This window comes from Rhyacophila brunnea, unplaced genomic scaffold, assembly GCF_057557595.1.
Source record: "Rhyacophila brunnea isolate RB1 unplaced genomic scaffold, BYU_Rbru_1.0 scaffold_2, whole genome shotgun sequence".
Lineage (NCBI taxonomy): Eukaryota > Metazoa > Arthropoda > Insecta > Trichoptera > Rhyacophilidae > Rhyacophila > Rhyacophila brunnea.
The window spans coordinates 41,994,291-42,005,501 of NW_028232859.1; the positions used below are offsets into that span (position 1 = coordinate 41,994,291).

The 11,211-nt window shown below is 33.2% G+C and overlaps 2 protein-coding genes across 2 annotated transcripts; both read right to left on the bottom strand.

Moving 5' to 3' along the window:
* Positions 1-3,373: 3,373 nt before the first annotated feature.
* On the bottom strand, positions 3,374-6,109 carry LOC147072334 (odorant receptor 33b-like). The gene is made up of 3 exons (XM_085946342.1): positions 6,032-6,109; positions 5,622-5,777; positions 3,374-3,445 (listed from the first exon to the last, which is right to left on the bottom strand). Exons 1-3 carry the CDS (start codon positions 6,107-6,109, stop codon positions 3,374-3,376), a joined length of 306 nt encoding a protein of 101 aa, XP_085802468.1.
* A 1,668-nt stretch (positions 6,110-7,777) lies between these two features.
* Positions 7,778-9,763, bottom strand: LOC147072335 (uncharacterized). Its single transcript, XM_085946343.1, has 2 exons — positions 9,495-9,763; positions 7,778-7,892 (listed from the first exon to the last, which is right to left on the bottom strand). Exons 1-2 carry the CDS (start codon positions 9,761-9,763, stop codon positions 7,778-7,780), a joined length of 384 nt encoding a protein of 127 aa, XP_085802469.1.
* Between the last annotated feature and the right edge of the window lie 1,448 nt (positions 9,764-11,211).

Sequence of the window (11,211 nt, forward strand, 5' to 3'; positions counted from 1 at the left end):
TTGCAAAAAATGCATCTGGCTTGTGGCGTTTTTACTAGCATTTTCTGATGCCTCTTACTACTTTAAATGTGCTAAAAATACGCTAGATATTTAGTTTATTTATTTTCCTGCGCATCAAATTTATCACTATCGGATACCTACTTAAGAGCCCACATGCCCAACGAAGGTCAAAATGGGAATTTATGGTATTTTCAAAGCATTAGCCTGAACATTCCTTAAACGTTGTAGATAATCTCTATATATATAAAAATCTCGTGTCACGATGTTTGTGGTCGCACTCCTCCGAAATGGCTCGACCGAGTTTTATGATTTTTTTTATGTATATTTGTTAGGTATGAGAATAGGTCAACAAGTATATTTCATACCGCTAGGTGATTAGGGTATCTCTATCCAGAACAATTTTTCTTTTATTTTTTTGACATTTTTTTTTGTATTATTTTTATTATTTGGCATCATAAAATACCTATAACCCCAAATTTTCACCCTCCTACCCCCACCCTCCCATTTTTTTAATTGCGATTTTATTATTTTTGTATGAACAAATTTAACCGTCGTTCGTATTTCAAACAGAACAAAATTATTTATGTTGTTGAATGACAGATGGCGCTACGTCCGAGAAGAATTCAAGAAAAGCGTCGCGTCATTTTGACATTTCTTTCGGCATATCACAACGCAGTGCGTGAAAAAATTTGTACGATTTATTTTAATTTATCTATTTTTGTGTGCGTGTGCATATATTACAGTGCACAATGCCAGCAAGACGCAAGTGGGCCATTTGGGCCGTCGAACGAATAAAGCCACAAACATGCGAAATAGTAGAGCAGAAAGAACAGACGAACAAATCCAACAAGATAACAAAAACGTGCATGTGAGCATGTCGCAATTGCGTGCATCTCAATCACAAGAGGCACGAGCTGAACGAAATCAACAACGACAATTGGAACGGAGCCAAGCGCGCCGGTTCGTAGTCAACACACCCAGAGCAAATGATTGACAACGCCAACAAGTACATCGAGCATTTACATCCGCTTCATTTCTTCGTCTCGCATTTGAGTACGAGCCAGATATTGAATATTCCGCTCATCCGAAAGTGCTGATTGGTGCTATGGACAAAGAATGTCTCCATTGTCATGCGCTCAAATTCAAACATGAGTCAGCCGGGATGTGTTGCACATCAGGAAAAGTGCAACTACCAGAAATTGAGATACCACCAGAACCATTGAACGGCTTGCTCATCGACACGGTTCCAGATTCAAACCTGTTCCTGAAGTCCATTCGCACATTCAATTCATGTTTCCAAATGACTTCGTTCGGAGCAACAGAAATAGTTCATAATACTCCGGCAAATTGTCAACAATTCCATTTTACGTTCAAAATCAAAGGCCAGGTATACCACAAAGTAGGCTCATTGCTGCCAATGCCAAACGAACCACATATTTTTTTACAAATCTACTTCATGGGCGGTGAGACAATCAATCGTGTGGATGCACGTTGCGGCTACAATAACCTCCATTCGCCTAATGCCAGGCGTATCGTCGGCGAACTGGACGCCCTATTGAATGAGCACAATGAATTATTGAAATTCTTCAAAGCACACATGCACGAATTGCAAAGTGACAATCACGCTATTGTCATCAATCCTGATAAAACATCAGCTGGAGAGCACGTGCGTCGATTCAATGCACCTGTTTTTTACGACATTGCTGGAATCATGGTTGGCGACCGCACATCGACGCGAGAATTCGTGATTCTAAGAAGAAACAATAATCTGGAGTTCATCGCTGACACACACCGTTCATATGACGCTCTCCAATATCGGCTAATTTTCTGGTAGGGACAAGACGGATATTGCATAAACATTAAACAACGAGATCCTGTCACAGGTAATTCATTCATTATGAACGTCATTACTCATTTTGAATTGAGAAAATGAATGCTTGGTGTTTTTTTGTTTTTATCGGCGGTCATCGTCTACAGCGCTCCATTCCTCTTTCTGTCATAGATCCCATCCCCACACACTTACGATACATTCGTTATTTTTTATTTAACAACCAAAATATTCACTAGAAATAATTTATGTGGCAGAACAACGTTTGCCGGGTCAGCTAGTCTATTTATATAATTTGGAAGCCTTATTATCCTTAATATTTATTTTAATAACATGATGACTGCATAAAGTATTTTTATTACACAAAATAGTATTCTTTTAAACCTCTCCATCTAATGTTTTAGAATATAGTCATATTTTAGTACATCCATGAGCAGTGGTGTTAAGATTTTTTAGATTTATTAATTTTTAAACGCATTTATAAAACCATTAGTAAAATTTATGTTGACATTATTATAGTGAAATATTTACGATAAAAATATATTTATATTCTCTGTGATCCCAAATTTTACAAGAATTAGGCATTTCATTATTCAAAAAATGGGTAAGATTACCACATTCTAAAGTTACTGATTATAAGCTATGTCTATAAAACATCCTACGAATAATTATTCGTAGGATGTTTTATCACATTAGAATGGTCAACGACGTAAATATTTCACTATAATAATGTCCATTGGTTTATGTTTTCCTCTACCATCTAAGTTTGTTTTGTAAAAATGTTTTAAACGTTTACGTAATCGTAAGTAAGACACATTAGTTGAGCACTTCACGCTTAAGACACAATGGAAGTTCACTTTCGAAAATAATATTCAGGACATATTTATTGGCAGACTTAAACACGCAGCTGTAAACTGCTATTTTAATCCACCATCGGCAGTATCGATGTATTTAACCACCTATCTATGAACAATGGTAGAAATGGATTTTTTTTCAGAGGCTGTAACTAGCGTTGACAGGTCCTGGCGATAACAGTATGACGTTTGCTACACACATATCTGAGATGATAAAATGGCTTATATAATCATACGTTTTAAAACGTATGTTTCTTCGATAATTAACTTGCGGTTTAATAAAAATTCTAGTAAGAGACAGCGCTCAAATAAATTTTAGGAATGGTAAATCTAACAATAACATATTTTTTGTTGTTATTTTTGTGATTTATTAGAATCTGTTAAATTTCATCAAACAATTATATTTCAGTATTTATTTAAATGCTAGTAATAACCTGTGATAGCGACTCACGTGGTGCAGTGCGTAAGGCACTGGTCTTCCATCCGGTAGCTCTGGGTTCGACCCGGCGAGGATACAATATATGTATGTGATTTTCTCAAAGCCTAGGTGTTTGTGATTGTACAAAATTACTTACAACCACCCTGTACGAAAAGTCAAGGATATAGTTATTAATTATTTAAAAACAAAAAACATGTGCTTCTATGAGTAGGTATCACTGACATTCAATACATTTTGGTTTCCTTGTTTATTTTAGTTGGAATACGTTTTCTTCGATTGAGTTCTTCGTAATACAGCAAATAATGAATACGCTGTATTCACCACCTGTTGAGAAATCAAATGGTATTATTTTATATTGTTTATCGATGCATAATAATAAACCAATATGGCCGAGCGGTAACGCGTCGACTTATAATTTTGGGGCTCCCTAGAACCTAGAACAGTGGTGACGAACCTATGGCACGTGAGATAGTTTTGCATGGCACGCGAATGTTTTATTTTGAAGAGAAAAATATACCTTTAACAATACTAATAAATGACAGATCGCATTGTATTAAAAATTGCAAGCAAATTCTTCAAGAATAACCATAACGTTTAATGCAAATATATAATTGCATAGGCCGGTCCTTAGGCGTTATGCGTCACATACCTATTACAAACAATTCAATTTCTACCCATAAATAAGAAACAAAAACTTGGTGGAGTTTGTAGTAGTAATTCTGGCAGACAGTTTCAAAATTGGTGGTCCGAAATATATGGCGTGATTGAAAAGCGTGATAAAGCTATATTATCATGTGCTATGTATGTTCTGTGATATCTAGAACATCATCATTTTTAATAGACTTCTTAAAAACCATTTTTTCTCTGTGAAAAACTGTTTGACAGTCGAATAATAATATTTGGCAAATTTTGGCATACCTACGTAAATAGGTTCGCTAACCCTGACCTAGAGTATGGACTTAGGGTGAATACTCCACCTAGCAGAGGCACTTGGCAGAAAAATACGACTCTTTGCATTTTATCGTTAATTCACTTAATATTAAAGTGTTTTAAACAATAAATACCTACATATTTATCAAGATTAATGAAAAAAAAAATAAGTCGAAGATAAACTAAGAGTTAAAAAAACACACAATGTGAATTCGTTAAAGTATTCCATCTTATTATTACATATTATTCTACGGTCATGTTAATTATTATAATTTAGATTATTAAGTTTTCTCTAATTTACAGGAAATATTTTTGAATAATTCATTATTTTAACGTTTTTTTTATTTATTTTAAATAACATTGATTTCTATAGAAAATGCAATTTTAAAATTCTTTGTATTTATGCAAACCTTATTTCGGTACCTATGGTTACAAATATTGAAGCACGTATTTATATAAATAAAATAAATTGCTGTCTAAGGCTCAAATCAATAAATTATTGATTACAAAAGGTATTGACATTGAAACACTTTTAAATAAAATGCGGCGTAGTACCTACCTACACCAACGGTTATCAAAAACGCACACCTATGTTAACCGTATGATAATGGTATGCTATACTACTCATGGCCCCCACAAGGGGGGGGGGGGGCTGACAGGGCTCTAGCCTGGGGGCCCGGGCTTATAAGGGGCCCTGCATGGTGGGTCGACCAGTTAAATGAGAAAAACACACACCACAAATATTCTCGAATAGTAAAAAAAAGTTGCCCGCGGCGCTATTTTCCTTAATGACTATTAACATTTAAAAAGTTGTGGCTGTGTGGTGTAATTTGATGTGATATGATGATTGACATAAGTACCTAATTAAAAGATAAGTGTGTTTCTTGGCTTACAAAATGGCTATTCATCTAATATGGCGAAGGGTTGCATGTTACTTGGTTACCACAAAAGGAGGTCGCGATCAGTGCTTCATAATATGCTGATTGCCGGCAACTCAATAAATCAACTGAATTTATTTAAAAACCGCTAAAAATACACGGAATACCCTAAATCCGCGAAAACCACTTGGGGAACACTATTGTAGAAAATCACACTGCCCTTAATCTTAACCTTAAGCGATAGGTAGGGGGGACCGCCATAGATCCTGGCCTGGGGTATGTGGGGGACATGATACTACTATTATAACACGATACGAATAACAAGTACCTATCGAGACTTTTGTCTTGAGAGAGCCCAAAAAACTTTAATTTAGTAAGATTGTTTTGGGTAAACAAATCACCTTTCTTGTTTTCGATACAATATCAGTATGTTACTTTCTTGTGATACGATAATCTTTCTTTCAATATCCCTTATCAGTATCTTTTTAATATTTGATTCATTTACACTTTTATCATAGATTAAAATACCGAATTGTTTTAAGCCTTATTTGTAATAGTTTTATAATAAACAGTGTATGTGAGAAGTTTTTATTACCAGCAAATGTTACGTAATGCAAACAAAGAATATACAACCATAGACAACGTCTGTACGGGTATGTTGTAAGTGTGGTTACATCTATATTACTACTTACCGATGTAAAAGCTTCCAATGATATGATGAAGTAACCTCCTGCTTTTATTTTAATTGGTAGACTAGTGGTTTCAACAAAAACTATAAGAGCTTTTTTGAACTTGTTAGTAGAGCTGACCCAATCACATCTGTATACAGCATACCGTAAACTTTGACTCTGAAACAGATTTCAAAAATACTAAATAACTTTTAAAATTCATAATTTTTATATATTGCAATGTTTTTTTTTATTTTATATAATAATTTAGGTAATAATGTGTTAAACAGTGATTAATACATTGGAAGCTAAAGACGCGCCCAGCGCGTAACGATTAAGGTGGCCGTTCGATATAATTAGCATGCTATTTAAATGTGGTAATTAAAAAGTAATTATCTGGTCAGTAGTCAATGTGTTTAGGAGTAGGGACTTACTTTAATTATCACTTCATTTCCAAGATAGCATGAGCTAAATATTTGTATGATCATTGAAATCATGTAGCTTGAAAGCATTACACACTTTCCTGTATGAATGAGTGGGGATAGCTGTAAGAAAAAAGAATAATATATGCAATATAAATTTTTGATTTACAACCTGCCTGACCATGAAAAGGTTGTTCAATTAATATTCAATTTAAATGTAGTGGTCAATGACTTCGGGCCTTGTCAGCATTATTTCGACAATGTAAGTATTAACAAATCGTTTAAACTATGGCACAATCGTCGCATCTACAAGTCATCATTTTCTACAGCTCGACTACCTCCCGCTTTATCATCAAAACACCGCGAAGTTGCAAGGCGCAGCTGTCATCCGATTTTCCAATGGCAACCTAGACCAACAATGACTATTATGATTTAATAAATTCCAACCTAGATAAACAATGACTCTTATAATGTATTTCATATTCATGTGTATATATAGCGAAGGACAATGATGGAAACAGTCACTCGTCATTTACTCACGCTTACTAGATCTCAGTCACTCGCTCTCCATCTTATCAATTAATAGTTTGGTAGTACTAACTCGCGGCTCGGTCTGAGCATAACTCACAGCGATCACATTGTACTGTTATCTTTACTCCTACAATTGTAACTCTTGTCGAGAAAAAAAAAACTCTATATCTATATATAGGTACTACCGCTGCCTTCAATCAACCTACATCACCTGCTCCTATCCACTCCCCCAAATATATATTCCAGTATAATGACTTTCTTTCACATAATCAGTTCTTAAAGTACGGTAAAAAACCTCTGGGGATGATAGAAGACTCGAGGGTAAGAAAACGGTTGGAGAAGACTTGTCTAGTATATGTGGTCATGAGGTTTTATCCAAGTAAACGACCATACGTTGTATTTAAATAGTTTTATACCAATGTGTCTTTTTATGACTTTATAAGGGGTGTTATCATCCTACTTGTATAAGAAAAAAATATATCGGTTTTAGTTAAATAGATTTATAATTTAATTTTAGTTTTATCAGGTTTACCCAAGTATGTGATGTATATGAGGCTTCTAATAACAAAAACCAATTGCACTGAAGTGCACTTTTCAATATTAGTGGAATTTAGAAGTTCTGTCTTTTTTCTATCGTATTTTATTTTTAAACTAGAACAATATGCATATTTTTATCAGACGATTAATCCCAATTTGCAATACACACATTATATATAACATATTTGAGAAAATAATATATTATAACCAATAGAAAAAATGTTTTTGACATGACACCCACAGGAATCGAACCTGCATCTCTCGGGTTTCGCGCCCATGCAAATAGACCACTATGCTATAGGCGTAATACTTAATTGCGACAAATTTTAACTAATGGCTCTTAATACTCTCAGAAGCGCTTTCCAAATTGAGTTACTATTAGCGATCGGCTTTGGTATTTTAAATCAAAGTAGATATTACTTTAATTATAACTAACCGACGTCACGAATCACTCCAAGAATTTTTGTTGTAACTTACTTTGAACTTGTTAATAATTTTTAATTAACTATTTTTTATTTGTCGAATAAAAAAAATAGTTAGTTTAAAAATATATATATAAATATTTACATCACTTTAAATAGTTAGTCTCTGTAAATCTTCAGATTTTCAAACATTTTGTTACAAAATGTATCTTGTTTACACATTTTAAAATTATATCGGTATGTTAAGTAGAGATAGTTTATAGATTCTTTAGATATTACTTACAATACTTATTTGAAATGCCGTTATGCATAGAATTACGGATGACATAAAAATTTGCACAAACACTGGAAAACCCATCATACTCTCAATAGCAGAGCAGTATCTGTAAATTAATAAATATAATATCATAATATGATATCATAAGATACATGTATTATTCCAGTCATATATTATAACAGCACAACAGGCCAAGAGTCCCAATGACTTGATGTCTTTAGTAATGTATTTAGTAATAGAAGTGAAACAATTGCAAACATCCAGGATTTGATAAAATCACATAAATATATGGTGACCTCACCGGGATCGAACCCGGAGCTCCCAGATTAAAGGTCTTACGCACTGCACTACGAGAGCCACCATTAAACACAACATATTATTACGAAAAATGAATACATTTAACTGCTGTTTTTCAACATAGCCAAAGCAATATGAATATATTCATTATAATTTTCATGGTAAATTAATTATCAATTACTTATGTCAAAGTGTTTGTTACTAAAAAATATTGAGAAAAACTTAATAATTATCATATTTTCAAAACTGTATCGTGAAATAAAAACGAATTAAATTATTAGGTTAGCAAGCATATTATATACACAATAAATCGAAATCTCATTTTTTGTATATTTTTAAACATAATAGTATTATGTAGCCATTAAAATACCAAACCACATTTAGTAAAGTTGCGCGGAATGAGATTCGAACTAATATCTTTCACTGTCCACATGAGTGCTCCATCTATGACTCATACAAATTGATACTAACAACTACGTTATCCGTAATTTTGTTTAATTCCTTCAAAGAAAGGGCAACCATGTTTGTAATTAATCAAGGTAGTTATATTATCCACGATGGCCGGGAGGCTTATGCGTCGGCCTATGACGTCGTGGGTCCCAGGTTCGAATCCTGGGTCTGGCAAGTATACATATTGTTTTTAAATTTGTGTATGAGTTAGAGTATGGACCTAATAGATTGAGCAAGTGGCTAAGATCCATTTCTCGAAAAAAAAACTGTTAATACAAAACCTCCACTCTGTGGAAGCCCATATTATGATCTTATTAGGATCGAAAAAAAAGTAAAAAAAGTTATATTACTTACATGATTATAGATGGCGTGAGGTGTAAAATAAATTATTTATTAATGACGTTTTTTTTCATGTTGTTCTTCAGTATTGAATAAAATATATTAATAAGCAAACATGAAAATCTTACTATTGTGATAACTTAAAGTATTCAAACACTATACTTATATATTTTCCATTATTTAAAAAAAAAAAAAAAAAAACAATTTTACATACCTCACTATGGCGTTGTAATGCTCCACAGAAACGGCTAACCTTTTGAAACATTCCGTCTCATTTATCAAATCCGCAATAGAAGATTTATCAGACATCTGTCCATTTTTTCGCAGCTTTCTATTGGCGGACTCTTTTTGATTTATCATCATGGAGCCATGATTTACTGTCAAATCGGATAATCTACCATCCAGAATATTCAGCTGCCCAATTGCAAGTGCTATCAAATAATACGTAAGTGTATCAATGGCGATGTTTGTAAAAAAATGTACACACAGCATTGTGGATTGATAAATGTACACGATAATATACGTGGATTTTTCTGTAATACTAAATGGATACCATGCCAGTAAAGGAAAGCGGTAGTCTAGCTTTCTCGAGATCAAATTATCAACAAACGGATAGGTACACATACAGATTAAGCTGAAAACCCCAGAAAAAAAAAATGTTCTGGAAAATATTCTCGCCATTACATTCCCCTGTTCGACTTCAAAGGCTTCTTTTTCACTTTTGGGTTTGAATGTATTTGACTCAAGCATCGTGAGTATTTCGTTGAATTTCTTCTCATTGATAATTATATGTAAAATTCTGCAAATCATAATGAATTCTGTACTTGTTAAAAACAATGAATCGGCTATCAGCCCCATATCACCCCACGAGTTGAATAAACTGGCAAACATTGATAAGACGTGCATTAAAAAAGCAAACAGAAATAATAAAATACCATAAACTCTGTAACAAAGAGTTTTATAATTTGGCTTTAGATTGCGGGAAAATATTCCAGATATGGAAAGCATAAATAAACTAAGTGTAAGGCAGCGTGTTAAAATATTATTTTCCAACATTTTTGAGCTCCTAATCAGATAACAGAGGAAGCTTAATTAACCCAAGCATTGAGACAGCTTCAATATATAGACTAACGTCTCTATGAATTATTTATTACTACTTTGTAGGGGATGGAATGACGAAGTTTCTTCCAATTATGTATTTAATTATTAATACGCATTAAACTTCTGTTGAATCTTCATTTAAAAATAAACAATTTTGATATTACATTTCCAAAACATTCATAAAGAATGTTTGAACGATTGAATTAAATTGTTGTAAAAAAATAACAAAAAAAAAATACTTTCAATCAATTTTTATTTTTATTCCAAATATTATAGCCAAATATTGATTTCAACAAGTCGATGATTGCGGTTGTCATATAACACATAACGCCATCCTGTTGAAACCACATCTCATCCGTATCAATCTCATACATATAAAAAAATGATCATGTTGCGGTAAAATAACGTCTATAAGTTGAACGTTAATTTTCATTTTCAAGTAAATTTGGATAATGTTTTTTTTTAATTTTTTTTAAGCGCATAATTTTCCAGACTATCATCATCACCATCAGCCTGAATCTATCCACTGCTGGATGAAGGCCTCTTCAAGCTGCTTCCACTTCTCTTCGGTCCTGTGCGTTGCGTTGCCACGTACTTCCGCTGAACTTCATCATTACATCTTATTAGGTCTTCCTTGCGGACGTTCTGTACCTCTTGGATGACTAAATTTGTCCAACGATTGTCTCTTCTTTGAGTTATGTGTCCAGCCCATCTCCATTTGAGGCTACTGATCTAAATGTCAAAAAATTACTGCAGTATGTTGGTTTGACAGTTAACCTTTTTGAAAGTTCTATCTAAGCAACAAAAAAACACCGTTATATTGGCAGCCATTTCGAAGTAAGATTAAACAATCTTAATCCAAGTAAAAGCCTATTATATATTATTTATTCATCATTTCATACCAAAGCGCGTTTATCAATATTAACATACTTGATAATATACATAGTCAACTTAGTAGTATAATATGGTACATAAACTTCGTGTCCTCTTATAGAAAGTACATATGTATATGTAATTAAGTAAATATTTATTTGCATTATTAATTTACGGACAAAACTTTGAGATGACGCCAAAAACTAAATTAATTAACATGTCAAACTTTAAATATCTACTACAATTTCGATAGCACGTATAAATGTTTCAAAAACAGCAAACAGTCTAATAAATAATTGATAGTATCGATTTCTTGTTTCAAAACAAATATTTTTAGTAGAAATTTAGGGGTTCTAATGATTCTA

Excerpts from the sequence above, each read along its gene's own strand:
- LOC147072334 (XM_085946342.1), bottom strand. The coding sequence starts at position 6,109 with ATGCTTTCAAGCTACATGATTTCAATGATCATACAAATATTTAGCTCA. Across the intron at positions 5,778-6,031 it reads GAAATGAAGTGATAATTAAA|AGTCAAAGTTTACGGTATGC; the intron begins GTAAGTCCCTAC and ends AATCTGTTTCAG. Across the intron at positions 3,446-5,621 it reads CATTGGAAGCTTTTACATCG|GTGGTGAATACAGCGTATTC; the intron begins GTAAGTAGTAAT and ends ATTTCTCAACAG.
- LOC147072335 (XM_085946343.1), bottom strand. The coding sequence starts at position 9,763 with ATGTTTGCCAGTTTATTCAACTCGTGGGGTGATATGGGGCTGATAGCC. Across the intron at positions 7,893-9,494 it reads GTTTTCAGCTTAATCTGTAT|ATACTGCTCTGCTATTGAGA; the intron begins GTGTACCTATCC and ends ATTAATTTACAG.